At 48.7% G+C, this 25971-nt stretch overlaps 13 protein-coding genes across 13 annotated transcripts; 5 read left to right on the top strand and 8 right to left on the bottom strand.

Moving 5' to 3' along the window:
• Positions 1-72: 72 nt before the first annotated feature.
• P170DRAFT_438323 (uncharacterized protein) lies at positions 73-902 on the bottom strand. The gene has a single exon (XM_024849578.1). It carries the CDS (start codon positions 849-851, stop codon positions 261-263), a length of 591 nt encoding a protein of 196 aa, XP_024701906.1. The 5' UTR covers positions 852-902; the 3' UTR covers positions 73-260.
• Positions 903-2189: 1287 nt separating this feature from the next.
• On the bottom strand, positions 2190-3236 carry P170DRAFT_466062 (phytanoyl-CoA dioxygenase family protein; the record flags this gene model as incomplete). Its single annotated transcript, XM_024852382.1, has 4 exons — positions 2190-2327; positions 2386-2853; positions 2915-3003; positions 3056-3236. 4 exons carry the CDS (start codon positions 3234-3236, stop codon positions 2190-2192), a joined length of 876 nt encoding a protein of 291 aa, XP_024701907.1.
• Positions 3237-3912: 676 nt separating this feature from the next.
• Positions 3913-5606, top strand: P170DRAFT_477487 (putative proline-specific permease; the record flags this gene model as incomplete). Its single annotated transcript, XM_024853474.1, has 3 exons — positions 3913-4241; positions 4295-4594; positions 4649-5606. The coding sequence occupies 3 exons, from the start codon at positions 3913-3915 to the stop codon at positions 5604-5606; spliced, it is 1587 nt and encodes a 528-aa protein (XP_024701908.1).
• Positions 5607-6497: 891 nt separating this feature from the next.
• On the top strand, positions 6498-7627 carry P170DRAFT_477488 (fungal specific transcription factor domain-containing protein; the record flags this gene model as incomplete). Its single annotated transcript, XM_024853475.1, has 3 exons — positions 6498-6809; positions 6880-7485; positions 7541-7627. The coding sequence occupies 3 exons, from the start codon at positions 6498-6500 to the stop codon at positions 7625-7627; spliced, it is 1005 nt and encodes a 334-aa protein (XP_024701909.1).
• A 556-nt stretch (positions 7628-8183) lies between these two features.
• On the bottom strand, positions 8184-9363 carry P170DRAFT_477489 (short-chain dehydrogenase/reductase SDR; the record flags this gene model as incomplete). The annotated part of the gene is made up of 5 exons (XM_024853476.1): positions 8184-8609; positions 8676-8757; positions 8819-8896; positions 8966-9107; positions 9159-9363. 5 exons carry the CDS (start codon positions 9361-9363, stop codon positions 8184-8186), a joined length of 933 nt encoding a protein of 310 aa, XP_024701910.1.
• A 262-nt stretch (positions 9364-9625) lies between these two features.
• Positions 9626-11445, bottom strand: P170DRAFT_466063 (uncharacterized protein). Its single transcript, XM_024852383.1, has 4 exons — positions 11301-11445; positions 11239-11249; positions 10568-11185; positions 9626-10507 (listed from the first exon to the last, which is right to left on the bottom strand). The coding sequence occupies exons 1-4, from the start codon at positions 11302-11304 to the stop codon at positions 9683-9685; spliced, it is 1458 nt and encodes a 485-aa protein (XP_024701911.1). The 5' UTR covers positions 11305-11445; the 3' UTR covers positions 9626-9682.
• A 284-nt stretch (positions 11446-11729) lies between these two features.
• P170DRAFT_466064 (2EXR domain-containing protein) lies at positions 11730-13538 on the bottom strand. The gene has a single exon (XM_024852384.1). The coding sequence runs from the start codon at positions 13416-13418 to the stop codon at positions 11985-11987; it is 1434 nt and encodes a 477-aa protein (XP_024701912.1). The 5' UTR covers positions 13419-13538; the 3' UTR covers positions 11730-11984.
• Positions 13539-13921: 383 nt separating this feature from the next.
• P170DRAFT_457164 (acyl transferase) lies at positions 13922-15373 on the top strand (the record flags this gene model as incomplete). Its single annotated transcript, XM_024851696.1, has 1 exon — positions 13922-15373. Exon 1 carries the CDS (start codon positions 13934-13936, stop codon positions 15371-15373), a length of 1440 nt encoding a protein of 479 aa, XP_024701913.1. The 5' UTR covers positions 13922-13933.
• A 390-nt stretch (positions 15374-15763) lies between these two features.
• On the bottom strand, positions 15764-17700 carry P170DRAFT_427918 (MDR family MFS transporter; the record flags this gene model as incomplete). The annotated part of the gene is made up of 6 exons (XM_024847809.1): positions 15764-15952; positions 16026-16168; positions 16228-16549; positions 16598-17121; positions 17177-17488; positions 17541-17700. 6 exons carry the CDS (start codon positions 17698-17700, stop codon positions 15764-15766), a joined length of 1650 nt encoding a protein of 549 aa, XP_024701914.1.
• Positions 17701-18267: 567 nt separating this feature from the next.
• On the top strand, positions 18268-20196 carry P170DRAFT_466066 (arylsulfotransferase family protein). The gene is made up of 3 exons (XM_024852385.1): positions 18268-18930; positions 18978-19043; positions 19093-20196. The coding sequence occupies exons 1-3, from the start codon at positions 18375-18377 to the stop codon at positions 20118-20120; spliced, it is 1650 nt and encodes a 549-aa protein (XP_024701915.1). The 5' UTR covers positions 18268-18374; the 3' UTR covers positions 20121-20196.
• Positions 20197-20269: 73 nt separating this feature from the next.
• Positions 20270-21308, bottom strand: P170DRAFT_511328 (uncharacterized protein). The gene has a single exon (XM_024854878.1). It carries the CDS (start codon positions 21235-21237, stop codon positions 20392-20394), a length of 846 nt encoding a protein of 281 aa, XP_024701916.1. The 5' UTR covers positions 21238-21308; the 3' UTR covers positions 20270-20391.
• A 305-nt stretch (positions 21309-21613) lies between these two features.
• On the top strand, positions 21614-23393 carry P170DRAFT_438328 (ATP-binding protein). The gene is made up of 5 exons (XM_024849579.1): positions 21614-21715; positions 21769-21957; positions 22028-22052; positions 22111-22680; positions 22738-23393. The coding sequence occupies exons 1-5, from the start codon at positions 21622-21624 to the stop codon at positions 23381-23383; spliced, it is 1524 nt and encodes a 507-aa protein (XP_024701917.1). The 5' UTR covers positions 21614-21621; the 3' UTR covers positions 23384-23393.
• A 1440-nt stretch (positions 23394-24833) lies between these two features.
• P170DRAFT_427922 (uncharacterized protein) lies at positions 24834-25791 on the bottom strand (the record flags this gene model as incomplete). The annotated part of the gene is made up of 2 exons (XM_024847810.1): positions 24834-25333; positions 25398-25791. The coding sequence occupies 2 exons, from the start codon at positions 25789-25791 to the stop codon at positions 24834-24836; spliced, it is 894 nt and encodes a 297-aa protein (XP_024701918.1).
• Between the last annotated feature and the right edge of the window lie 180 nt (positions 25792-25971).

Raw genomic sequence — 25971 nt, forward strand, 5'->3', positions numbered from 1 at the left:
GTCAATATACCGAGCATGTCGGTGCTACGCTAGGAGTTGAAATATGTAAACGAACATCAACATAAACATACTTCGGAAACTGAACGATCTAACGTAACAACAAACATGAAGTCGATACAAAACCCGTATAGCATGACCGTCAACAAAATACTTCCCCCCTGGACCTGAAAACATTATCACCACAAAGCCCTAAATAGCTCTCGAACATCCCTCACATGTCACCTAATCACGCCTTTCACCAGTGGAGCCAAATAAGAGACCTAACACCCATAGACCATCCTGAATCCCAAATCACCATCACCACCATCAACATGATTCTCAAAATCAACGTCACCCTCACTGTTCTGCCAATCACTCAACTCGACATAATAGCTCATTGTCTCACTGCAAGTATCACTCGCCAACCATCTCACGTCTTTCTCATCGGTCACCTCAGTCGGGAATCCCGTCGTGGACACCATCCGGTCTTTGTGCGGGGGATGGCTCCAAGTCGGGGCATCGTCGTGTGTCCACGGGTTCGTTTTCCAGATCTCAGCCTGCGTGGCTGTTCCGGACGCAATCTCGTTCTCGTGCGTCAGCTTCGGGATCGCGAGTTGTAGGACACAGCCGCTTGCGGTGGCGGGGATGTCGGTGAAGGTTAAGGCGACAGTTTCGGTGTTGCGTGAGGGATTGGCCTCGTGGGAGAGAGAGAAGTGGTTGCCCAGGGAGGGAGTGTCGGGGTTGCTCTCGCTGAGGATGTCGATGGCCGAGGGGGCAAGGTATTTACATTCGCGCCGGACGAGGTCGATGGGTGTTGGGGTGGCGGTGACGGTGGTAATGAGAAGGAGGAGGGTTGGGAGGAAATTCTGCATTTTGAGAGAGGTGGATGGGGGTTTTCTTTTTCTTGAGCTGGTTGCTTTGCCTTGTTGTGTTTGTTGAGGTCGAACATGAAGGGGAGGATAAGGGCTTTATATAACTTCTTTTCTAGCTGTAGATATCATCAAGGGCATTTAGGAAGTCGAATGTCTAGAGCAGGCCACATCATCTCTCACATTGCAAAGTACGAGAAAGGAATACGAGGTATGATCAGCGAAGTCCATCTAGAATCCACTCAGTTCAAAATCAATTGCCGCAACTACACCTGAAGTCCAAAGATGGAACGCATTCCAAAAGCAACTACAACAAATCACCAAAAGAGGATGCCTGATCTGACCTGTACCCAGACAAGACGCAAGCGGTGTGTGCCCTGTATGCCCATACACGACTCAACTTATCTTCAGTTGGTTTCTTCTGCTTGGACGCTCAGGGAATATTTGGTGCCGCGTTACACAACCTGCAGGGGCTTGGGCTGCTGGATTCGCGAACACGAAGGGCAACGATATGATCGGGGCTTTTTTTGTGATACGTCTTACCAATAGTAGAGATAGGTGGCGCTAGTGAGATCTGTGCTTATGAAACCTGGGGAATGGGAGTATACTTCGTCGGACGTGTATGATGTATGTCTGCCTGGAAAGTCGTAAAAGCTCGATTCCGCAGAAGGATACGATGGTGTGGGTGCCAATGATGGATGCCTGGAGTGCACCTTGCAGGTGAGGTAGGACAGAGAGCAATATTCGGGGACTTTGGAGCGAAGAATGAAAGGAAATTTGTGGACCGAAGACCTTGCTACGGATCGGAATTGGTATACTCCCTTTCAGAGGGTTTATCATGTAAATAAGAAGGATCTGGTTTATTAAAGGGGGATTTGACGTGTTTAGCCCATGCACTTGAATAAACACTGGCTGAAAGTGAGTAGAGGAAGAACTGTCAATATCAAAGACCAATCTTGAGGACCCGAATTAATATCCCGAGTTTAACGTTGGCCTGAAAGAATTAAGTTTGACACATCTCATGAGTACCAAAAAATGATACGTCAGATATACTACTCGAACATTGTTACTGAGTTAATAAGAACATTTTGCGATGTGGAGCTAATGGAGAAAGGAACGTAATGTTTGTGAAATGGCTTGAATGGGGAGTGCTGGGGAACATTGCTTTATTTTGACTTCTCATTATCACTTATCCTGATAATGTGAGGGGCGAAGTTGGATATGAGTACTCCGTATAGGTAGAATACTATAGGCCAAGGGCTATCCATGTATCAGTTACCGTAAAGAGCTTAAGAAAAGAAAAAGCCACCATGACATTTTGCGCGATTTTTGAAGAACAGCCTAGACCAACAAAGCCTCCGGCGATACCAGATCCACCCAGCCTAGATTCGGCTCCGACTGCTTCCAACCAAGACATTCCTGAACCAGCTTCGAGTATGTTCTGACATCTTCAACCGGATAAGAAAGATACGAAATTTCCTATGAATCGGGTCAGCTTCCCTACACTTTCGGTTTCACAGCTGAGAGATGGACATACCTCCTGGCGATAAACACCACTACACATGAACATAATATGGACCATGCGGTTCCCAGTCGTTTGATAAAACTCCCCACCGCCATGGTACAGACTTCCGAGCATGAGAAATGCCTCACCTGCCTTCAGCTCTGCATCAATGACACCCTTGTCGAGGTTCGGACCGAAGTCTGGCTTCTCGTCGCCCCAGAGATGGCTGCCTGGGATGACACGAGTGGCGCCGATCGCACGCGTAGTATCGCAGCCTGGCACGAAAAGACCCAGCAGCATGTCTCGGTTATGGTGGTAAGCCTGAGCGGGGGCGTGGCGAGCGTGATGATTCTTGTCATCTCGGTGAAGCTTCTGCGCCTTGGCCCCGGGGTGAATGTCCATAGTGATGGAGATGGACAGAAGGGGATGAGTGGTGCTTGTGGAGGGCTCTTCGTTGTACCAGTTTGTTGTCTCGATTACGAGGAACTGCTCAGCCATGTCCTTGGATAAGGTTAGTATTGAATGTGATGTGTTGATCGTGGTGGTGCAGGGACAAAAATACCTGGTATAGGGGGTCGGAGAAGAATTTCTCACGGACAGTCTGGCTACGTCCGACGAGACGGGTGCAGGTTCTTGTTCCTCCATTAAGCGCTGCAGTCGTGGTTAATTACAGACTTCGTGATATGGCTGGGAGTCTGCTTACCACCAACTTTGCTCCGCTTGTCTTCCTGGGCTAGCCATGGCTCAACCTCTTGACGTGCCTGTTCTAGGGTTTCTAGCGTTGTGAAGTCTTGAACGATAACACAACCATCCTTCTTCAACGCATTGATAAACTCGTCTCGCGGAGCGGAGTAAGGGATTCTTTGGATGCTAGGTGATGTCATGACGAGACTTATTTAGGAATGAATTTCGTGTAGAAGTTCTTGTTTAACATTCAAGCAGCATTAAATGTTTGAAATTCTCAACAAGGCCCGATGTACTATATATACACTGAGCTCTGCTGTGTGGTGTCATAACCACAACGAAAGCCGACTAGCCTTGTGAGTAATGAAAATGCAGATAGATAAACACGCGCGATAGTGGACACAAGTCATGTCCCGAGAACCACGCGACGCCGGCATACAACGGGAGGATGAAGACCCAATTACAAGCCAGCAAACAACTCCAAAAAAAGCTGGAATGAGGTTAAATTCCAAAGCAGCCTTCCTGGTGATAGGTTGGGTCGCTAACGTGGCCTAAAACCGTCGCACCCCGCAATCCTCTGGAAAGCGATAACGCTAGTTCGACCCTATCAAGGTGATTTAGATAAATGTAGAGGCCGTGATTGGTGTCGTCGCCAACTTCCCCCGACTTGCTTAGCGCAGGGTAGTTTTCTTATCGTCTCTTATCGGGAGTCGAAGGCGATAATGACTTCTAGAACAGTCAGGTAGCATGTATAGGCCGTCCGTAGTTATTGAAATTGGCCATGTTATCCCTGTAATCAGCCTTGACGGAAATGAAAACGATTGCTCCCCAGAACTGGTGAACCGATTTTGAGACAAGGTGTTAACCAGAATCGTTATGGATCTGGAAAAGAAGCCCTCAGTCACGACCAATGTCGAGGTCTCCACAGGGCAGACCACGAAGCGTGGACTCAAATCGAGACATGCTCAAATGCTGGCGCTCGGGGGTACGATCGGAACTGCATTGTTTGTGAGTTCTGGTCAGACTCTCGCTCGAGGAGGACCTGCCTTTATACTGGGATGCTTCTGCTTCATATCCATTGCGGTATACACGGTGCTGGCGGGATTGACAGAGGTGGCTACCTGGCTTCCCGTCCCAGGAAGCTCGGTCAGTCTGTATGCAAGTCGATTTGTATCGCCATCGTTCGGATTTGCGACCGGATGGCTGTGAGTATGTCTCATTTCGATTTCTGACACGAGGCTGACAAGAAGTGTGGCAGATACGTTTACAGCATGAGTATCCTGGCACCCTATGAGATCACAGCGGCGTCCCTGGTAATTAGCTATTGGCATAGTTCAATTAACATTGCTGTATGGATATCTATCATGATCGTGCTCATGGTCCTGCTGAATGCTCTACCGGTAAAGTTCTACGGTGAAACAGAGTTCTGGTTTGCTTTTATGAAGGTCGTGATGATGACAGGGCTGCTTATTGTCTCGGTGGTTATTTTCTTTGGAGGAGGCCCAACGCACGATCGCCTGGGATTTCGCTACTGGAATAACCCTGGAGCAGCGAATGAGTACGTTGAAATTCTACAGACAAGGTGTCGGGATGCTAACGAGGTTACCATTAGATACCTTCTACCAGGAAACACGGGACGCTTCCTTGCCCTAATTTCGACTCTCACTCTGGCCGCCCTCCCCTTCACTTTCGCTCCTGAATTCCTCATCCTGACGACCGGAGAGATGGCCGCACCACGAAAGACTCTCCCCAAAGCATCCCGCCGCTATATCTACCGCATTCTCTTTTTCTACATTCTCTCCGTCCTTGCCATCGGGGTGATCTGTCCATCCACCGACTCCCGCCTCACCAGCGGCGGCCAAGGAGCCGGTGCTTCACCCTTCGTCGTGGGCATAAAGAACGCCGGCATCCCAGTGCTAGACAGCATAATCAACGCCGGAATCCTTCTTTCCGCCTGGTCCTCGGGAAACGCTTTCCTCTACATGGCCACCCGATCCCTCTACTCGCTCGCCCGCGCAGGAAACGCTTCATCATGGTTCCTCGCGTGCACCGAATCCGGCGTACCCTATCGCTGCGTAGCCATGTGTTCGCTCTTCTGCGCTCTAGCCTACCTCAACCTCAGCAACAGCGCAGCAGTCGTCTTTAACTGGTTCGTCAACTTCACCAACCAATCTGCCTTTATCTCCTGGACGTGCTGCTGTATCGTGCACCTTCGGTTTCGCAAGGCGTGCAATGCCCAGGGCGTGACGGATCTACCATATGTGTCCCGATTCCAACCCTGGGGATCATATGCGGGATTGGCTCTGTTTCCGTTCCTCGCGCTGGCGAATGGCTTCGATGTGTTCTTTCCGTCGAATTGGAGCGTGGAGTCGTTTCTGACGGCATATATTGGTATTCCGCTGTTCTTTGTGATTTATCTCGGTCATCGGGTTTATACTTGGTATGAGCCTTGGGTGAGGGATTCGAGGTCGGTGGATTTGCATTCGGGGTTGGAGGAGGTGTTGGAAGAGGAGGAACCGGTCGTAAGTGATAATAAGTGGTGGAGCGTGGTTAATCGACTATGGGAGTAGATCTGGACCCGAATTCATATCAATATGCTGGAATATGGTAATTCGAAGACGTAACATAATGAATGCGAAATACTTTTGAATTGGTTTGATTAATTCCGAATTGTAGCCAAAGCGATCTAACGTGGGGATCATATTTTCCGATTGATAGCGACAATGAGATTCCAGTGATACTATGGCCGTTAAAGAACTACGGTAATGTACATCCTGAGACCCGAGAATAATCTTTCAGAGGGATAAATGATTCCCGGCCCGGGCTCAGCTGCCCCTGAAAAACAGGAAATTAAAACCCGAGGGTTTAGAATTCCGAAGTCGTCAGCCATCCATGCAGCAATTCATGACTATGGCCTCACGGGAACCATCAGAATTCATTACTTAGCTCAAGGAAATTTGAGAATTAATGAATTCTTGAATAGCGGGTTTGTATACTGTGTCCCTCGGCCGATGAACGATCAAAAACACAGAAAATGTGTCCCAGAACTCAACGAACTGGATCTAAGAACAGCGGAGCATGTACACATTGTGTTCGACAGAATCAAAGATGCTACATTGGTGTTCAAGGACCTCCATGCTCAAAATGCCGGATTCATGGGATACCTTGTGACGGACGACATATGGATTCCCTGGTTTATAGTGCTGGTAAGCTACATCTGCCTCCTTCTGCTATGAGCAATGGGATATGCGACACCTGACTAATAGACCGAATAATTAGAGGAACTATTTGCTTCACACGTACAACAAACACAGAACCAAAAACAAATCCGGCTAGCTACAAACCCGGCGGTCGCCAGCACAAGACCATTGGACAACTATATCACAATCGTACAGCAGTTACTAGGCGCGCAATCGGCTCCAGAACCCCCGATAGTGCATATCCCGCGATATGTATCCAGAATGGCACTATATTTGGAACAGAAAGACATTAAGTACTTGGGCCGAAAAGGGGCATTGACGATACCGTCTCCCCAGTTTCGGCGCGAGCTTCTGAAATCTTTTTTCCTTTGGGTACAACCGAGTGTGCCGATATTGGATCTCAATGTCCAATTTCACGCAATGGTGGTAGATGAGGAATTATGTGGCATTAGTCTGCTGCTTTTTCATGCGGTTATGTTCGCGGCGTCGCGATTCGTGGATATCGATTGTATCAAGCGAGAGGGATATGAGTCTCGACGGGCAGCGCGAGAATGTCTCTACCGTCGCGCCAAGGTTAGATTGTATCTTCATCAAAGCTTCTCTGCGGTGGAAAGAATGTAACTGATAATGTGATTTATTCTAGGCGCTTTTCGAACTAGACTGTGAACAAGATCGATTGTCTCACGTGCAAGCAATTCTCTTAATGATATATTGGGATGGCCCCCGCAAGGGAGAGCGAGATGCTGCTCACTGGATGGGAAGTTGCATCTCATTAGCCATGTCAATCGGGCTACATCAGGACCCAGACCCCAACACGATGACCCCTGCTCAGCAGCGTATATGGAAACGAACGTGGTGGAGCATGCACAACCACGCGCGCAACACATGTCCGGATCTACTGTCCATGGTGAGTATCATGGAGGCCGATAGCCCTTCGATGGTGACACTTGATGATTTCGAACTCCAAATTGCGTCACGCGAAGTCCGTTCGATATTTGGAGAAAGTGAGGTTGCTTGCAGCTTGGAGTACCAGAAAACCCAAGCTCTTCTGTTTATTGAGAAAACGAAGCTGTGTCAAATCTTCCAGTTGTCGACTTTGACGGGGCAATTAAGCGGTGTTGTATATGGGGATAATGGAATTGATCTCGAAACCCCATCTACATTGATCGACCCGGACGAACTCTCATGGTGGCTTGCTCAACGAACGCCCGAGACCACGCATCGACTACCTCTCTCCCCATACCCGATGGTATGGGAACAGAGTCTCTACATGCACCGGACCTGGTTGCGTTTACTTTACCTAGCCGCTGCTGGAATGTCACAAATCAACCCTTCAGCCGGTGCTGAAAATACCCGTCAAGTCGCAGAGATCGGAAAGAAACACATTTTGAGCCTAAGAAATTTGATCGCCGAGGTTTTCTCGTTGAATCTGGCGTCTGTTCTCCCTGGGTGCTCGGCGACACTGTTGTTTCTGGCCCTGAATTTACATCGCCAGGGACTTGCGACCACTACAATGAACGAACGAATTGCGGCGGCCCGACGGATAGAGTTAGTATGGAATGTTATGAATAGACTTGGAGAAGATTGTGAGTTGGCCGATCGGTTGTCAGCTTTGTTAAACAGCCCTGATGCCCCGCAATTGTGGGAGAAAATATCCAATTCTGGATTATATTTATGGTGATAGAACGAGCTCTAAAAACCAATAATCCTATTGAATTGCCAATTATTCAAGTTTGGATCTTTTCTTTCTTTCCTCTTTTTTGAACAAATTAATTCAAAGTTAGCCATATAACGTATCTTGAATAAGCGAACTTGAAAACATTAAAAACCCCGTTGCGAAAGAAGCTCTGCGTAAATGCGTGATTGACATGACTTCCAACTTCTGAAATCCGAAATATTATTTTCACTTGACAGGCCTACAAAGATACCACCACACTACCTCTCGTCCTATCCTAGAGCAATCCTCCCTCCATGCAATCCCCCAGTAACAGGCAAATCCGCACCAGTCGTGTACTTTGCCCCATCGCTTAACAAGTAAGCAATGGCCAGCATCAAATCATCCGTTTCCCCAATCCTCCCGAGCGACGGAACCCTAGCAAAAATATCCTGTAGCTCTTCGAACTGCCTCAGCATGTCTGTGCTAATGAATCCCGGAGACAGAGTGTTTACGCGAATATTGTAAGGGCCTAGTTCTACACCTAGCGTCTTGCCAAGTAAGGTTATGGCCGCTTTTGACGCCCCGTAGATCGATATGCATTGGGCTGGTACGGCGCAGTGTGCTGCGATCGACGCTATCATGAGGATATTCCCGCCGGACTTCTGGCTCACCATTTGGCGGGCTGCGAGCTGGGCGGGGAAGAAGGAACCGAGGACCTGAAGGAAGTTCTTGAGGTCAGTCTACCCTTATATATGGATTGAAATTAGAGTTTGAGGTCATACATTGACATCCATAACACGTCGTGCCTCGTCCCACTGGTGATCAAGGAATGGTTTGTCCAGAGCGACACCCGCGGCGGTTATACTATCGAACCATTAGACAGAATCAGGATGAGGTGGCTTGGAAATTGGTAATCTTCCTTCACCAGTTATCAAGACGTCCAAAGTCCTCCATCGCTGTTGTGAAGCTGCCTTCTAGACTCGACTGCTGCGTAACATTTGCTCTGGAGGAATGAAAAGAACCATGCTGAGTTTAGCGTTCTTAAGCCTGTCGCGTATCAGCGTCGACTAACCTATAATATTTGATGCGAGTTCCGTAACGCTTCTGAAGCTCCTCGACCCCAGCTTGGGGACTTAAAACGTCAAACAGAATGACATCGCTGCCGAGAGTGGCGGTGGCTTCTGCGATAGCAAGACCGATACCTCGTGCGCCTCCTACTAATACTTAGCATATTATTGATTAAAGGACAAGCTGGACAGAAGGACCTGTTATCATAGTCACCTTTCCGTCAAGAGAGAGCTTGGACAGGAAGGACTGTCTCGCAGCAGCGGCGCTTCCTGCAGATTTGGTCCCAGGGCTTGGAACAGTATCTGATTTCAACCGCCATAAAGACCGTGCCAAGAGTCTTCCTTTTGGCAGGAAGGATTGACGAAGGGATCGAGTAACGGTGTACAGACGAAGAAGACTCATGGTGTGATGCAGCCTGTGTATATCATTGGTGTCTCTATGGTATGGAGAGATATATAGCACTCATTTCCCCGCACGTCTCATTTTCGCAGATGTGCAGACATTCATCATCTAGGGCCGCAGATCCCGGGTTTGAGTTGCACATTGCTGTACGGGATTTGAATCCCGACGAGGTAGCAAACGTATTCTCAGAGACAAATAACGGTAAATTATGCAAGGACGTAAGAGTATGCTGCAAATACAACTCATTCTTCTTTTTTCTCTCGGATAATTACGATATTAACTCATTTCAATGAGCATTGGCCACAAAGTCCCACGAAGCTCAGGCATCTCCCCTGTTGAAACGCTTCTCCATACCATCAATAATCCCCCCTTGCCAGGTCCAAATGCGCTTACGACTCCGCAGTCCTTTCAAATCGGTCCAGTGCTTCTTGATGTCCCGGTAAATGATATACCAATTGGTGGTTGGAACAGGTGGCTTCGGTAATGTCCACCGACGCACATGCTCTTCGACATTCATAGTGTGCCCAACAACCTGGCTCTCTCGATCGACAGAATTTTCCAAGATGCCGTTCGCTCTGATATCTGCCTCGGTGACTGTAGCCCAGAAGAATGGAGCTTCATCGTCCCAAATCTCCCATAACCAAGGCATTTCCTTGCGAATAAGACCGTGGAATAGAGAGATAGGGATATCGTAGAATGTCCGCGATGCAAGGCGCAGAGACGCGATATCCTTTGCGACAAGGCGGTCGAGAACCATGTTCCGCAGCTCAGGCGGCAGCTGGGCAAAGGGATCCTTGTGATGATCCGGTGCTGAGATGGAGTTTGTGAATGCAGAGTCCTGTTGACTGAAGGAAATCTCACTGTTCATGGCCTTTTGGAAAATCTCTCGTAAACGAGGCACGTAGAATGGATTGACGGCAAGCCACTCCGTGCCACGTACATGGTCCCACCACTGATCAGTGCATCCAGCGGCGTCGGGGTCCATCAATGTTTCTATTAAACTATATTCGTCCGCATCGATGTTTGAAAAGAAGTCCATTAGGCTGTCCACTACAACGCGACCGAAACGAAGACGGCTGAGCTTCATGAAGATGGCGAAACACGCTGGATGGAATGGTGGATTATTGTACTCATCGTCGTAGCACTGGGACCAAACGTCAGCAAGAGAAATCCCTTTAGCCCAGGAGAACATAAAAACTCGTACGTGACCAAAGGGATCCGCTGGATCAAGCTGATCTAGACCGTGTCTGACGGGACTGATCCCAATCCAACCCATTTCAATATCTGGCATGCCATCCACGAGACCGGTTAAGAAATAATTGCTTTCTAACTCAACCTGGCAATCATCAGACTGAAGTTGCCAGCCACCCTGCTTTGCAGCAAGACACTGAGCTGTCTGGCAAGAACGCATTTCCTCGACGGACACCCGATGCCCAACGTATCCATTTGTACATCTACACCCGGGACCGGCGACATGCTCGAGGTCCTGTTTCTTCAATCCAATCCGACCGTCCAGTTCCATGATTGGCTCGGCCATGGGCAACTTGTCTCCGACTTTAGGGAGCTTTCCCTCCTCGTACTCGAAGAACATGATTTCCCAGAGATCGGACTTCATGCCTTCGCTGATGCCGCGTTTGTACCACTCGCAGTTGCGGATGACGTAGCAACAGCCCGTTTCTTCGGTGGAACACTCTCCGTTGTCGCGACCTAGAGGATTGATCCATCCTACCGGAGCGTATGTTGTCCATGCAGCATCCTCCGGCTCATCGGCGGTTCGGAGTCGCGCGATGTTGAAGCTGATGCCGCATAGCGCGCAGTAGATCTGGTTGATGAGGTGAGTCTATCAGATTTGATAAAGAGATTGTGCGACCGAACCTCAGAGTAGCCTGTTTAAGCGGTTAGTTTCGGATGCTTTCGGGGGTTTGAACATCACTCACCCATATTGAGATTTGCCGGTGAATATTGACCGAGATGTTTGGCTGTAAAACCTGGCAGCCGCTTGGAGGCAGAGATCTGAAGTGCACTTTATAGAGAAGGTGACAAGGGAGTGCCTCATCTGCCTAGCAGCCTTCTGCCTGGTGCCTCGCCGGGAGTTTTGAAGGATGTTTGGAATGGTTCCAAACGGCAACCAACGAATGGATTCTTAGATTTGACCAACTCGCTAATATCGGACCCACACGCTCCCCTTTCTTCGGGGTGAATCTAGGGATCTCACCGATGGGGTTTTTGGCCCCCACAAAATGGTGGTCAAGATCTGCGGCAAGCTAATCTCTCGATGCAGCTTCAAATGATAAAGTCGAGCTTATCGAAATGTTTCTGGTACTCTCAATACTTTTTAAATAATCGAATTAACAAAAAATTTCGCACTAAAATGTGAGCGCTTTGGCCGCAGTCATAGGGAACTCGCGACGTGGTACAAGCCCCTCAGCGAGATGAGAGGTCCAGGCAGAGTTTTACCTACACTTCTCGATCCACTCAATCCTTTGTTTCTTCCAGATAGGCATCAATTCATCAATTCTTAGAGCCATTTCCATGCCAACCCAGTCGTTTGCAGTAGAGTTCGACCTCTTAAACACCGATCTCAACAATCTTAACCTCAAATCAAGCCAGTGACGACTAGATTATGCGATAATTTCAAGACCTGGCTCCTTGACAGTCCCCTTTTGTACCCACCACGACTTCGCACGACGCTGACCCCGGGATAGAGCTTCACCTCCCATCTGCTCATCCGAGAAGATACAAAATACCACAGGATCAGAAACGTCGTCCCAATCCTCGTCCGGCAGCCAGGGTAACAACGGGCTACACATCGTGCCTAGCTTAGTAGTCATGGCCCTGGCTTGAGGAAAGTTGTCCGACGGAATGCCATCTATAGCCTTTCTCCAGTCTCTTTTCAGCTCACAGAATTTGTTCCAAGCATTTCGTCGCTCCTGAATCATCCCGGGGACCATCGACTCTGGCAGAATATGCACGGCTCGGATCCTAGGGATCGACCAGGGTGTCATCGGGATGGGATGACTGGAGGCGATCATAGCATCTCTGGCGTCCGCAAGTGCTTGCTCTGTGACGACCCGTCGATGCTCAAAGTAGCCGTCGCTGCTTTCTCTGCGTTGTTGATGCTCTTTAAACATTTCCGCTACCAGCCCAACTGATCCGAGATCTGTTCGAAAGCCATCGGACAGTAGCGAGAGCAAAGCATCGATCTCCTCAACAGCTAAACAACACCAACGCTCACGGGTCGAGGACCCCGAATTCCTATTCCAATGAGGTCCGCGCTCCGACCATCGCATAACATCTTCATCCTCCAATTCTGCCAGCAGCAGCTCACTCAGACCCGGAAACAGCGGTAAGATCTGCGCTATCTCCTCTGTCCACAGCGACGGTGCCCGCCACGGGAATAACAATGGACCACAATAGGCCAAGGCCAACCTCTTGACCCTGGTGAGATCAAACGGATGGAACTGCCCAACCTCGTAGAACATATTATTACTGAGAGACACAGTTCCCGAAAAGCGTCCCCTAGACTCGGACTTTGTGAGGTACATCACGTCCCGTTTGAAGTTGAACCACGTGCGAGGGCCATTCGAGCGCGTTCGGAATGCAAGCTCGTAGCCAAATCGGATCAGCTCTTCGCGCGATTCAGACCACGTGTGTAACAGGGCCGGGATCGGTGCTTTGCTGTACAGGTAGCTGTTACGGACCATCTCCCATGCTAATTCGGGTTGCTCTGTGAGCCACGGGATTGGGATTTCCGGGGTCGCTGCGGATGGCGTCCATGGTTTATTGAGCGGTCGGGCGCCTGTCACTCCGAAGTGCTCGAGTGTTGGTTGTTTGATTGCTTTGGGAATATATTTACGCCAGTGGAGAGCGAAATGGGTCAGAGAAGGACAGAGCGTTCGACGGAATGGGGCTATTTTGAGTTCTGCAAGAAATGTCTTCTCATCTTCGGATACCTCTTGGATGTGGACGACGCGAGGCGGTGTTGCGAGAATGTAGATCGTGCGACGGATTTCGGGAGGGAGCGCTGGGAAAAAATGAAAGGTTTGGTGAGTCATTCTGCTCACTTGTTGAGCGCCCGTTCTTCCGTGAGAGGAATGACTGCGATGGCTCTAGGGATGTCGAGGTATTGCCTAATCGGGGTAAAAGTTGGAATAGAGACGACCACTTAGTGAGAGACTATTGCAATGTTTTGCTTTTCCAGACGACCACTTGTCATTCACTTGTGAGCGGGGTAATCTGCCACACGAGGCTGGGATTGTTGTTGTCCTGCAGCAAGCCGTTCTTGACCTGGTCGCCATGACAGGAATCCCGCACCAGCCACCAATAACGGTGGAAGCTTGTGAAGTGTCAGAAATTAGTTTGTTTTCCGAGCACGGCACGGGAGTGACAGACATGAAGGCCATTATCCAATATGGGGTTATAAGGAGCATGTTATGATTTACAAATGGGCGGATGTGGACGACATCTGCCTACTTAAAGAGAGCAGTTTCAATTCCAAAGACTGTGACTTGGCGTTTACAGTAACTCTTGGATCTTTCAGCATTGAAAAACACTATTTCGTCGCGCAGACATGGTCAATAAAGACCTATATGATCTTTATCCGCACGGTTGGGAGACTAGCCCACCCGAGGAGCGGTTTAAAGTCTCAACTCTGGATTATCTGACCGGACTCTGCTATACCCACTTTGCAGTGTACTTTCGCCTTGAAGACGCCGACAAAAGTAAAGCCGCTGCTGTTCTCAAAGAAAGTCTCCAGCGAACTTTAGCCCAGATAGGCCATCTCTGTGGTACAATCGAGAAAGACCCTGAGGGTGGCCACTCATTTGTCAAGAAACGCCAGAGTACGGTGCAACTCATCATTCAATGGCTTGATTCTCCCGAAGATACCGAGAAGTTCCCATCAATGTCTGATATGGAAGCGTCAAGCTTCGCCGGCCTCACGCTCGGCGACTTCAAGAACTGGAGCATCGAGCCGATGACATACGGTGAACGACCAGAAGCTCATCCAGACAAATCACCCACCGCATCAGCTTTCATAGCCAACTTTGTCCGTGGCGGTCTCGTCCTGGTTACTCATATGCACCACTACGCCAACGACGTGATGGGCTGGGCGGGATTCATCCACCAACTCGCAGAGAACTGCTACGCGATTCATCACAAAACGCCATTCCCTGCCTGGGATCCAGCATGCAATGATGTATCCATCGTCTCAAAACTAGACCCTCCCAGCGACCAACGCGTCAACGGCCCGCCTGAGCCACAGCGTCACCCGGACCAGAAGCCAGGACAATGTCTTCTCTTCCATCTACCCAAAAGCAAAGCCGCGGAGCTTAAAGCCCTCGCAGCGCCGGAAGACGGAACATGGATCTCTACCTACGACGCATTCGCTGCCTTTCTCTGGCGCACGGTAACTCGCCTCCGCCAGCCCGTGTTTCAAACGTCTCTCGAAAGCCCCATCTTCTGGTGCGAAGCCGTCGACATGCGTCGTCGCCTCAACGATCCCCCCGTCCATCCACGCATCCAACACAACGTCCTCTGGGCTGCTCTCTCCGACCAGGCCCCTTTCCGACAGCTCACGCACGGGGAAGTTATTTCCCAAAAGCCCCTTTCGGAACTCGCCGCTTATATCCGACGCATCACGAACACGCAGACGCAGGCGAATCTAGATACAGCGCTGACGGCAGTCTCGCATGTCAAGGACAAAACGAACTTGAATATTCGGATTAATTCCAAACCGCCGATGTCGATTATCATGACTGATCATCGGGAGGCGAAGGTTACGGATGCGGACTTTGGGTTTGCGAGGCCGTTGGCTCATCGCCATCTGCAGCGGGGGGATGGCGTCACGGTGGGTGTGTGTTTGGTGTATCCGCCGAGGTTGGATGAGGATTCGGGGTCGGATGAGGGGAATGTTTTTGCGTTGATGTATGAGAAGGAGTTGGCGGGGGAGCTGATTGCAGATGAGGAGTTTAGGAGGTATTTTGAGTATAGGGGGGTGGATAGTGAGTGAGGTCGCTCAGACATTGTGAAAATTAACGAAATCTGGGTCAAATTCAAGAAAGCCTAGCTTCTGATTATGTTAAGATTTTATTTTGGGTGGGGATGTGAGGGAAACATTTCTAGCGCAAGTTATTTTCTAAGGCGATATGGGTTTTCCTCTCCAATGCCCCCATTTGTAGCTTACTGTTCAGACTGTGTCTGAATCATTTATATGTTGGAAACGGACTAAGCTTTCGACCTTCTCGAACAGTGTCTTTTTCCTGACAACACCGCATATATTTTTCAACCGCTATACCTATATCCACGCTAACATGTCTACCTACGCACCACTCGGCCACACCCAACTTCCATGCCAACATCCTTTCTTCCAAGATATCCTTCAAAATTCTTTTTAAGTGCCTTAACGGCCACCTCTCTCCAACCCCTTGCCCCTCGCAAACACCGCGGCCAAACTGGCAACACCTCCAAAGGCGGCAGAAGCCCCAAACGACATACGAATACCGCCATAATACACCTGTCTCGCAGCCGCCTGGACGTCCGGTGGCAGAGTGTAAATAGCGGAGACAGAGTGCCTGATATCGGAGATAACCTAGCCGAAACAGAAAGATTGTAAGCGTACATTCCGAAAACATCACCCCCTGAACAAAGAAATTCGAGATTACTTTCCATTTATCCGGTACTCCACTCAGGGCATCTGGTAAGCCCGCATTGAGATGGTTTTGAAGGATAGTTGATGTGATGGCTACGCCCCAGACTGTGCCGAGGGAGCGGATAAGATAGACTGTTGAGGCCGAGACGGCGTGATCTGGGTATTTGGTTTGGATTTAGATCGATGTATTTGACAAGGAAAATAAGATAACGTACCGGAGTGATCAAATGCTGCTAAAAAGGTGAACAGGATGGCTGGGTATACGATGCCTTGCCCGAGGTTCGCGGGGATGACGTAGACAAAGTATTTCCACCCTGCGTCGTCAAAGTCCAGTAGCATTACCAGGACGTTGCCTATGAACATTAGAAAGGCACCTGCACGCACGAGATGCGCTAGTTTGCCCCAGCGGGACATGATGATGCCGGAGACGAGGCCACCGATTGGAGTGGCTAGGGAGGGTATAACGAGGCGAGCACCCGCTTTTGAGGCCGAGTCAAGAAGAATGACTTGGAAGAAGAGAGGGAGCATGAAGAGAAACTGAAAATAATCAGTATGAGGTGGTTGGATCATAGATTAAGTACTCACGGCGTATGCAGCCATTCCCACGCACACGTTAGCTATCTGCGTCGAGAGCGGAAGGATGCCTTGAAGCATGCGCAAAGGAATCACCGGTATAGCGGTCGTCCGGGCCTCTACTGCGAGGAAGCCGACTAGGAGCAAAACGCTTCCGACAAGTGATGTGATCACCCAGATATTGTCCCACGGAAGCTCATTGCCCCCGAGGCTCAGGCCGACTAGCTGGATGGACAGTCCCAGGATCAGTAGCAGTGCACCGGTGAGATCAACCTGCTGCCACACGCCTCGCAAACCATGATGGCTGGAACTTGCGACCGACATTTGACGAATAGGAATTGTGATGCGACCCATGATTAACGCAAAGACCGATACAGGAACCTGCAGCAGAAAGCACCACCGCCAGCCTATGGTATTTGCAATGCTGCCTCCCATGGACGCTCCGCAGATTGAACCGAATCCGTGAAGAACATTCTGGGCGGCCTGATACATCCCACGGCGCTGGAAAGGGATCATATCGGAGTTGATAATGGTCGCTAGTTCGTCAGCTCTACATTTATTTTTCAAATACTTCCATAGTCAAAGGCTCACCCATGGTCATCAATCCTCCTCCACCAATCCCCGTCAACGCTCTCATAAGATTCAAAAAGATGACATCGCGCGCAACGGCACACCCAAGACATCCCAGAAGAAAAGTAATAGTCGACGTAAAAAAGCACGAGCGCCGACCGAAAATATCGGAAAAGCGCCCGTACAAAGGCTGAAAAGCAGTGCTGGTGATAAGGTAGGAGGTTGTTAGCCACGAAGCCGTATTAGCCGCGTTGAACTCGGAGCTGATCAGCGCATAGGTCGATGCAGTGATAGTTCCATCAAATCCAGACAAGAACACGTTCGCGAAAATCGCTGAAATCTTTATTAGTTCATCAGGACCGTGGAGAATTCCGGATTCACCTACCGACTTCGATCCAGATAAAACCCTTAGGAGGTGTCCATTTGTCTGGGTCTGTAGGGAGCAATGGTTGCGACTCCGAGACGGCATTTCTATCGTCTTCACCTGGCGATAGACCGCCTGAAGGTAGTTTCGAAGGCAAAGTGCCGTGGATGCTAGCTGACATGGTGATAGCCGTGATCCGTTCCGCCTGCTGGATTCGCTGCCGAGTGCTGATTGCCTGTGAACAGCTTCCTGTCGAATTTGGAGCTAAGTTTATAAATCATTTCTAGAACCCCTCGTGCAAAATTCCACAGTTAAATTCTTGTGCACCCCACTCTAGACACGTCGAATTGGCTCAACGCGGTTGATTCTCGCTAACCCGCAGTTTCTACAGCGGCGATTGGGACAGGATGGTGCAATCTTGGCCGACGCTTCGCTTGCAGACAATCACGGCTTGTCCGGGCAGGCGGGCACCGCATCGGGCAGGAATCAACCAGACACTGCGCAACAGGCCGCTGGAGAGACCCAGTTTTGTGGTGCTGTAGCCGAAATTAGCGGCGAGGGGAGTTTTGGCTGCGCGATGAGTTAGGGCTTGGCGCGTCATGCGGGGCAATCACGCAAACCACGAAGGGAGGAATGTCAGCGAGTATTGCGACAGAGTCGGTGATGGGGGATAGCATAAATAGTGCTGTGATTTCCCATGATACGATCGAGTTTGTTTCACTTGCTCAGTCCGTAACAGACCAGAAACAAACAATCCAATTCATCTAAAGCCCAGAAACTCTACCAAGGTTAATGTACCCATCCTGAACAACATGGACCGACTCGAGGCTGATCATTGTGCTCCCAGCACGCATCATGCGCTCCTTGTGGCTCGCTGCAGCCCTGCCCTTTGTGGCGGCCGATTGGCAATTCAAGTCTCGTTCTGATCTGGCCCCTCCCAGATTGAACATCACCATCCCTGCTGCAGCTGATGTCGAGAAGGGGTACTTGTTCGTGGCTCCATTTGCCGGCTTCCCTGACAAAGCAGGTGAAATGCATGGTCCTCGTCAGGCAGCTCCGTATATCTTGCAAGATGATGGAGAGCTCGTTTGGTCCGGATACGGATATTATTCTATCTGGTCAACGAACTTTCAGAAGGCCCGCTGGAAGGGAAAAGACGTGCTATTTTCATTCGAGGGCGACCATAATGCTGGGTATGGTCATGGTCATGGACATACGACGATCCTGGACCAGCATTATGAGACTATTCGGGAACTGCGCGCGGGAAACCACAAATTGACCGATAAACACGAGTTCCATGTCATCAATGAAGAGACAGCCCTGATTCAGATCTACCAGCCTGTTCCGGCTGACCTTACCCAGTGGGGAGCTCGCCCTGGACAGCAATGGATAGTTGACTCTCTTTTTCAAGGTAGGTCTGTTTTCTGGCCCTTCTGATTTGGCTACTAATGTGTCTAGAACTTGACATCGAAACTGGAGAGCTTCTCTTCGAATGGTCCAGCCTAGAACATGTTCTTCCCGATGGTATACAAATCCCGATTTCTATATATTATCTACGTGCTCATTCAAATAGAGGCAATTCTCCCCATCAACCCTGGCCAAGCCGGCTCCGGCTACAACTCCTCTGATGCATGGGATTACTTCCACATCAACTCCGTCGACAAAGACTCCGACGGGAACTATCTAATTTCCGCCCGCGACGCCTGCTCAGTGCACAAAATCAACGGTACATCCGGTGAGATCATCTGGCGTCTGGCCGGGAAAAAATCCGACTTTTCTCTAGGTCCAAATGCGGACTTCTGCTTCCAGCACCATGCTCGCTTTGTTTCCAGGGAGGGTGACAAAGAGGTGATCTCTCTTTATGACAATGCCGCCCACGGCACCGAAGACGGTCGCGGCCATGAAGTCCACACGCATCCTTTCTCTCAGGGAAAGATCATTGAAGTCGATACGGCTACTTGGACTGCCTCCGTTGTCCAGGCGTTTCAGCCTCCCGATGGTCTGCTGTCCAAGTCACAGGGAAGTACACAGCTTTTGCCCAATGGAAACGTCATTGTGAATTGGGGATCCGAAGGGGCGCTGACCGAGTTTCGACCTGACGGAACGCCTATTTTCCATGCCTACATGGATTCTGGGTTCCTGGGAGACGGCGTGGAGAATTACCGAGGGTTCCGGTATAACTGGACCGGTCTTCCGAACGAAGCTCCCGCTATCGTCTCTCTGGAGAATGAGCAGGGTACAACTATCTACGTGTCTTGGAACGGAGATACCGAGACTAAGGTCTGGAGATTCTATAATGTCGTGGATGAGTATGGATCGCGTGAATTCTTGGGGGAATCAAAGCGGACCGGCTTTGAAACCTCCTTGGCGCTCAGTGGGATCAAACTAAGTGCAGTCTCTGCCGAAGCTATTGGTGTCAACGGTCGCATTTTGACATCGACTGGCATCGCGAAGACTAAGACTGAAATACTTCCTGCTAGTCCTCCCGCGGTCCATTCATTGGTGGATGATGTTGGTTCCACATCTCAGGCCCAGATTGCTGAAAAGAGTAACTGGGAGCAGTACATGGTCTTGAAGATCAATCGCTTCCATATGACCTAACTTAGCGGTGGATGATAACTGCAGTGACTTGATTCATGTGGCGACTTTGCCCTGACGTATGGAATATAAATATCACACCATGTCGGGTAATTCAATGTCTACTTTCAATGGCAAACACTGTTTATGTTTCAGTATAAAACCTGTTGATTCTTGCTCCTCGCCACATATCCTGAAAGCAAAACACGATTCCTATAACATACGGTTCGATCATTCGTAAAACATGGAAAATCTTTTGTCCACGAAGACAATACTCTACCAGACGACTGACATTTCACATATTCCACAAGGCTGTTCCACCTGTTTGGTCATTTCCAAACCTGACTTTCACATTCCCACCCACAGTGATGTCCAAGTAAGCATGACCGCGTCCCCGAGGTTTGTCTCCGGGAGTGAGCAGATCTCCGTTGTAGACCTTCGCATCGCCCCCAACCTTCATGTTGTAATACAGATGACCCTTCCCCTTTTTCTCCAAAATTTCCGGTAGAAGAGGATCGTTTCGGCCGATTACACGGTCGTCACTTTGTTCTCCGATCGTCTGTTCCTTGCCCGACTTTCCTGCGGCGACATCATCCTCCGCTTTGTCAGGGAACAATTCCTCCAACTTCCCGATCATTTCATCCAGCTCCTTCAGCAGCCCAGAGAGGTATTTCTGGTCGTATAAGACCCAGATGGTCTTTTTCAAGGTAGTTGTACCCCTCTGACGATGCTTAATAGACAGGTCGCGAGTCTTCTGGTATAGCGTCATTGATTCCGATCGGGCTGAAGTGCTCGTAGGCGCAAGTTGTGCGATCCTTTTGACCCGGTACCGATTCGCGACCTTCTCGGTATCCCGGAATAAATCCAGGATCAGTGTCAGGACCTCCCTTGCACGACTGGTGTCGGTACATGAGCCAAGCGACAATTGAATTTGCACATAGTTGGGGTCTGCCAGGTTGATGTCAACTTTCTCTCCCCATCGCGACAGACGCAGCCTTTCGAGCTCCAGTTTGAGCATGCTGTCCTCATAATCTCGGCCGAATTTTCGTCCAAGTTGAACATATTCAAAGCAACTCAAAAAAGATGTAAAGATCCCGGGGATCCCGGCCACAGCAAATGTGACTGATAGAGGGTCTGCCATTGCGGTGAAAAGGTTGAGTATCGGTACCAACCTCTTTGGCAGGTTACCGTAAGGATGAAGAACGGGAAGACGGGGAAGGCAAAGCGTTAAGCAGAAACATGAATTGATAAACCGAAGAGGCAAGGCAGATTCCCGCACCCGAACAGGGTCCAGCATAGGCGCTTAGGAATGAGTGGTGTGCAGTTGTTCTTGGGCTGTTTCATTTGGCGCTTAATCAACCTTGCCTGCGAGTCTCGACCACTGATAATGTCTGTATAGCCACTGTTTTAAAATAGAAACATAGTCGGCCCAGCTCTCATATTCCTGATTGTTGAATATAAATACACGACCTGTAATGTAAGTTGTTTTAATTTTGATTGTCTTTGCAAACCTCCAACTCTCACAATGATCAGAGCACCGCGGGCAGTAAACAATTTTGAAGGCATTACGATCCAAGGAACTGCTCGTGTACATCTGGGAAACAGAATTGTCTATGAGGGTATGTCCCCAAAATTCACGTTAATGGCCTATATTAACTCGAGATTACAATAGATGAAGTCGAATCTAAAGTGAAAGGCGCCTTGGCTGCTGCGGAGTGGCTTTCGTCCTCAAATCACTACCAAAGGCGGAAAGAAATATTTTCTAAACGTCATGGAAGAACTGGAGAGTGGTTTTTACATACTCCAGACTTCCATAAATGGGTGAACGACGAGGACCAAACACTGTGGTGTTATGGAATCGGTAGGCGACGATCATGCATTCAGCGCCCTCGAATAGGCTGTTCTAACGTGTATTTGAACGATCGACATAGCTGGAAGTGGAAAGTCCGTCATTGCGTATGTAGCCAAATCGGCCTTCTATATCAACACAATCCGAGCTAATGAATATTTGAAGTTCGCTGATTGCAGATCGTCTTATCCAATACAAACAAGACCACGCCACATATGTTGCATTCTTATTCGCAGACCCAGATATTGGCCACCGAACCACCGCCGAGGACATTATTTCTAGCATCCTGAAGCAGTTCTTGATTGAGCATGAATTCTCCACATGCTGCTCTCACCTGGAGAACTTGTACACAGCACATCACAGAAGGAAATCCCGTCCTTCTTGGGAAGAATGTCTCGAAGTTTTTCGGCTGTTCATGGAAAGATTATCGAAAGTATACATTGTAATTGATGGTCTGGACCAACAAGGGATTCTTGATGAATCGGTAACAATGCTTCTGAGCGCGTTGGAAAGCTGGACCAATTTGAACTTGCTGATTACAACCCGTTCAAAAACACCGTTCACGGACTGGAAACGACCGAGAGCTTATATCAATATATCAGCAAGCAAGCAAGATATGAAGAGCTATATCGAACACCGAACTATAATGGTTCCAGGGCTACAGAATATTCTCGTTGGAGACACCTCAGTCCAGGACGCCTTTGTCGACACTATTATCAACCAGTCTCAGGGAATGTATGTTGCATTTCCCCCGGAAGTCCGATCTGAGCTTCCCGATCTAACGTATTGCAGGTTTCTCATGGCAAAGCTGCATTTAGATTCCATTGCGACGAAGCATTGCTTGCGTCACGTCCAAGCTGCACTTCACACCTACCCGACGTCCATTAACGACATGTATCGAGTGTCATGGCTTAGAATGCATAAACAAAATCCAGGCACCATCTATCTTGCGACGAAGGTTCTAGATATGGTGTGCTACACATATGAGCCTCTTACTGCGTCAGGATTGCAGTACGCTCTATCTCCGCCTTGGATAAATAAGCAAAGCCAAGACGAGATAGTCGATGAAAATCTACTGATATCAATATGTTGTGGATTGATATTCATCGCCCCTGATGAAACAGTGAGATTTATTCATCCCACAGCGCACCAATTCTATAAGGATTTACGCATCTACAGTCCCAGGGCGCTGCTACTTCGTCTCACTTTAACTTTGCTCTGGACATTCAACCACTTGGTAACTGAAAGCAAGGTCCATTTACTCATTCACGACCTTCTTTGGGGCTCCTTGAACAAAACCATGGTTTCCGCTTTGGGCTTATTATCAAAAACCATCGAATCCCGAAAACAGTCTTGGATGGGTCCATGTCCGACATCCTTGAAGTCCGCCATTTCACTCTTCATTTGTATTGTAGTCATTCTATATCTCATGCTATAAACATCACAACATATGTGTCTCACTCCTGGTGGGTTGTTTGACAATCGTAAAGGACATTCTGAAAATCACACGTCAGCCTAGAAGACTGCTACTTAGTTGCCTAGCCCACCACGATTTAATTGTTCTTCGCTATTCATAACTGATTTAAGAAACGCTCTAGAGCCTCTAGTGTCATATAAATCTTAATCCATGGTGCGGCATGAGCTGCAATGCCTCTCATTAAATGAAAAGAATCAATGAATAAATGAATCGAGATCTCCGAGCCATTATCTACAGCGAGGATGACCTTGACTATACAGACAAGATCACATGGCATGCATAGCGGAAAGAGCCATGAGACAACCGGAATTACCACCAACACGGTGGGAGGTTCCAACATTGATCTCTCATATCCACACGCGGGATTCAGATATTGTCAAACATTACTAGAATTACATCCTACTAATTCATATCCCAATCTGCGACTGCGTCCGATGGCTAGAAGAAACGATCCCATAGATAAATAAACTCAGTCGTTCACTCAATATTCAATCGATAGTTTAGTTTCACTGGCCGGAGCTAAGGTATGAGATCTTTTAGAGAGTGGAGGAGAGCCCTAGAAAGAATTCGGGGAATGAAACCGGGTTGTCGGTTAGCGGGGTTTTTAGAATCCACTGAGAGGGCGTGAGATCATGCCAGAATTTTGATGGCTTCGGTAAAGACTAACTGCTGATTACAGCTAGTCCATCAATGATTCAGCAAGATATAGCAATATAGAATACGAGAAGTGTGAAGGTTATCAAATGGGTTTCTCTACAGAGTCTTACATTGACGCCAGCAAAAAATATTCAGCGAGGTGGTCTCTTTTTCTCAGTATATTGCTCAATGGGTAACTATTTTTTTCATTTTTGGTTTTGTTTCTTTTTGTCTTTTTGTCGATATTTTGTGAAAGCGAAAAGCAGTAAAACAAGGAGCAAAATTCTATAAACATCAATAACACCTCAGTCAATGTTTCCATGTCGCTCTTTCTGCAGAGTCTTCAAAGAGGCCGCACTAGAAATCATTCCTAGACAATTCAGACTTGGACAAGGGGCCGTAGAGCCATTCAAACCGCATCCCTGCAGGATAATGGATGGCCTTGAATTGAAAGAGCGGAACCACCCACACTGACGCCCGGTTCCATTATATCCGCGATCTTTGTGTGCTGCCATTCTTGGTCCCCGAAGCATTTAAATAGACCTTTGTTATGGGCGGCTCTTGGAGTTTCTCAGATCGGCATGCATAAGTGTATGATGGAGGCTAGAAAGAAGAACCAACTCGCTGTCAGGAAAAAACAAAGACACCGAAACAACGAGACAGAAGCAGAATTCCAGACGCAATAAAGCACAGAGCAACTAAAGCAGAATCTATATCAGATGTTTGGCCAAACCGAGTAATGACTGGCTTATACTTTCAGTCAAGTATCATGCCACTAGCTATCATCGTCGGTATCAACTGCCCATTCCGGTGGGCACAAAGGGTTGGGTTTTGGCCATGGCGGCGAATTTAGTCCGCGCACCTCGTCCATCACATCGCGCTGTGCATGGTCAAACACGCAGTAATGGCCTCGGGTTCCGAAGTTAGGTGCCAAATTGAACCTTATATAATTATATCGATTGTTGTAGACGCGCTTATACACGTAAGCAGCAGCTTCATCAATCCGGTAGACCAGATCCTGTTTTTGTTCGCCGCTGAGTCCTGCTAAAGCCCCACCGCCTGTTCTGCACCCTTCAGTATACCAGAGCCACGTTATATCCTCCATGATCATAAGATCTTTGAGGGGGATTGAGTGCAGTCTATCATTCTGTCTCTCGGGCTCCAGCATGATGGATCCCAATATCTGATAATACGCACGTATAAACCGACGGCGCTCCGTGTATGTAAGTTGTGCTGGACGAGGATCAGAGCCGTAATACCCGAAGTACCTATTGCCTATTTTTCTAGAATGAGATGAAATTCATGAGCTTAGGGAGGGGAATGAGCTGGGTATACTTACCGCCTATTCTAGAAGTTATGATTTTGTCATAGAAATCGATTGCTCCATGGACAATGCGCATGTTGCGTGTCAGACGGCGGACATCCGAGACTGACACAAGAGAGTTGGGAGAGGGTCCACCCTGGTCTGTCAGTAGATTACGTGCATGACGGTGGCACTTTATCTCCACAGGCCCAATGCTGTTGTATATCGCATTGGTATTTTCTAACCATATGGACTGAAGACGAGCACATGTTGCCGCCAACTGGTATACAGCAAAAAGCGATTCTAGCTTGCAATATATATCAATCAATATTTCAGTGGGAAGACTTTGAAGGGATTGGTAGTCAGAAGCAGGCTCTTCATTTGTGAGACCCACCCCATCCACTCCCTGGGACGGGTTGGGACCTTGCATGTTGGGTAATATATCGTGTAAAATAGCAAATATATAAGAAAGTGTGAAAAATATCACGGATACTAAAGAAACAGAGATGGGATGAGACAGACTTTTAAAGCAATCTTATAAACAAAGAGCAAAGAATTACTGAAATAGTACGCACGATCCATCCCGAATGCGGAGTGTCTTTTATTAGAC

This window comes from Aspergillus steynii (assembly GCF_002849105.1).
Source record: "Aspergillus steynii IBT 23096 chromosome Unknown P170scaffold_6, whole genome shotgun sequence".
NCBI lineage: Eukaryota > Fungi > Ascomycota > Eurotiomycetes > Eurotiales > Aspergillaceae > Aspergillus > Aspergillus steynii.

Coding starts and splice junctions, on each gene's coding strand:
- P170DRAFT_438323 (XM_024849578.1), bottom strand. CDS start 851: ATGCAGAATTTCCTCCCAACCCTCCTCCTTCTCATTACCACCGTCACC.
- P170DRAFT_466066 (XM_024852385.1), top strand. CDS start 18,375: ATGCGCTCCTTGTGGCTCGCTGCAGCCCTGCCCTTTGTGGCGGCCGAT. Junction 18,931..18,977: donor AGTTGACTCTCTTTTTCAAG/GTAGGTCTGTTT, acceptor TAATGTGTCTAG/AACTTGACATCGAAACTGGA. Junction 19,044..19,092: donor AGAACATGTTCTTCCCGATG/GTATACAAATCC, acceptor TCATTCAAATAG/AGGCAATTCTCCCCATCAAC.
- P170DRAFT_438328 (XM_024849579.1), top strand. CDS start 21,622: ATGATCAGAGCACCGCGGGCAGTAAACAATTTTGAAGGCATTACGATC. Junction 21,716..21,768: donor AAACAGAATTGTCTATGAGG/GTATGTCCCCAA, acceptor AGATTACAATAG/ATGAAGTCGAATCTAAAGTG. Junction 22,681..22,737: donor ATCAACCAGTCTCAGGGAAT/GTATGTTGCATT, acceptor AACGTATTGCAG/GTTTCTCATGGCAAAGCTGC.
- P170DRAFT_466063 (XM_024852383.1), bottom strand. Junction 10,508..10,567: donor CAGCGGATCCCTTTGGTCAC/GTACGAGTTTTT, acceptor GTTTGGTCCCAG/TGCTACGACGATGAGTACAA.
- P170DRAFT_511328 (XM_024854878.1), bottom strand. CDS start 21,237: ATGGCAGACCCTCTATCAGTCACATTTGCTGTGGCCGGGATCCCCGGG.
- P170DRAFT_466064 (XM_024852384.1), bottom strand. CDS start 13,418: ATGACTCACCAAACCTTTCATTTTTTCCCAGCGCTCCCTCCCGAAATC.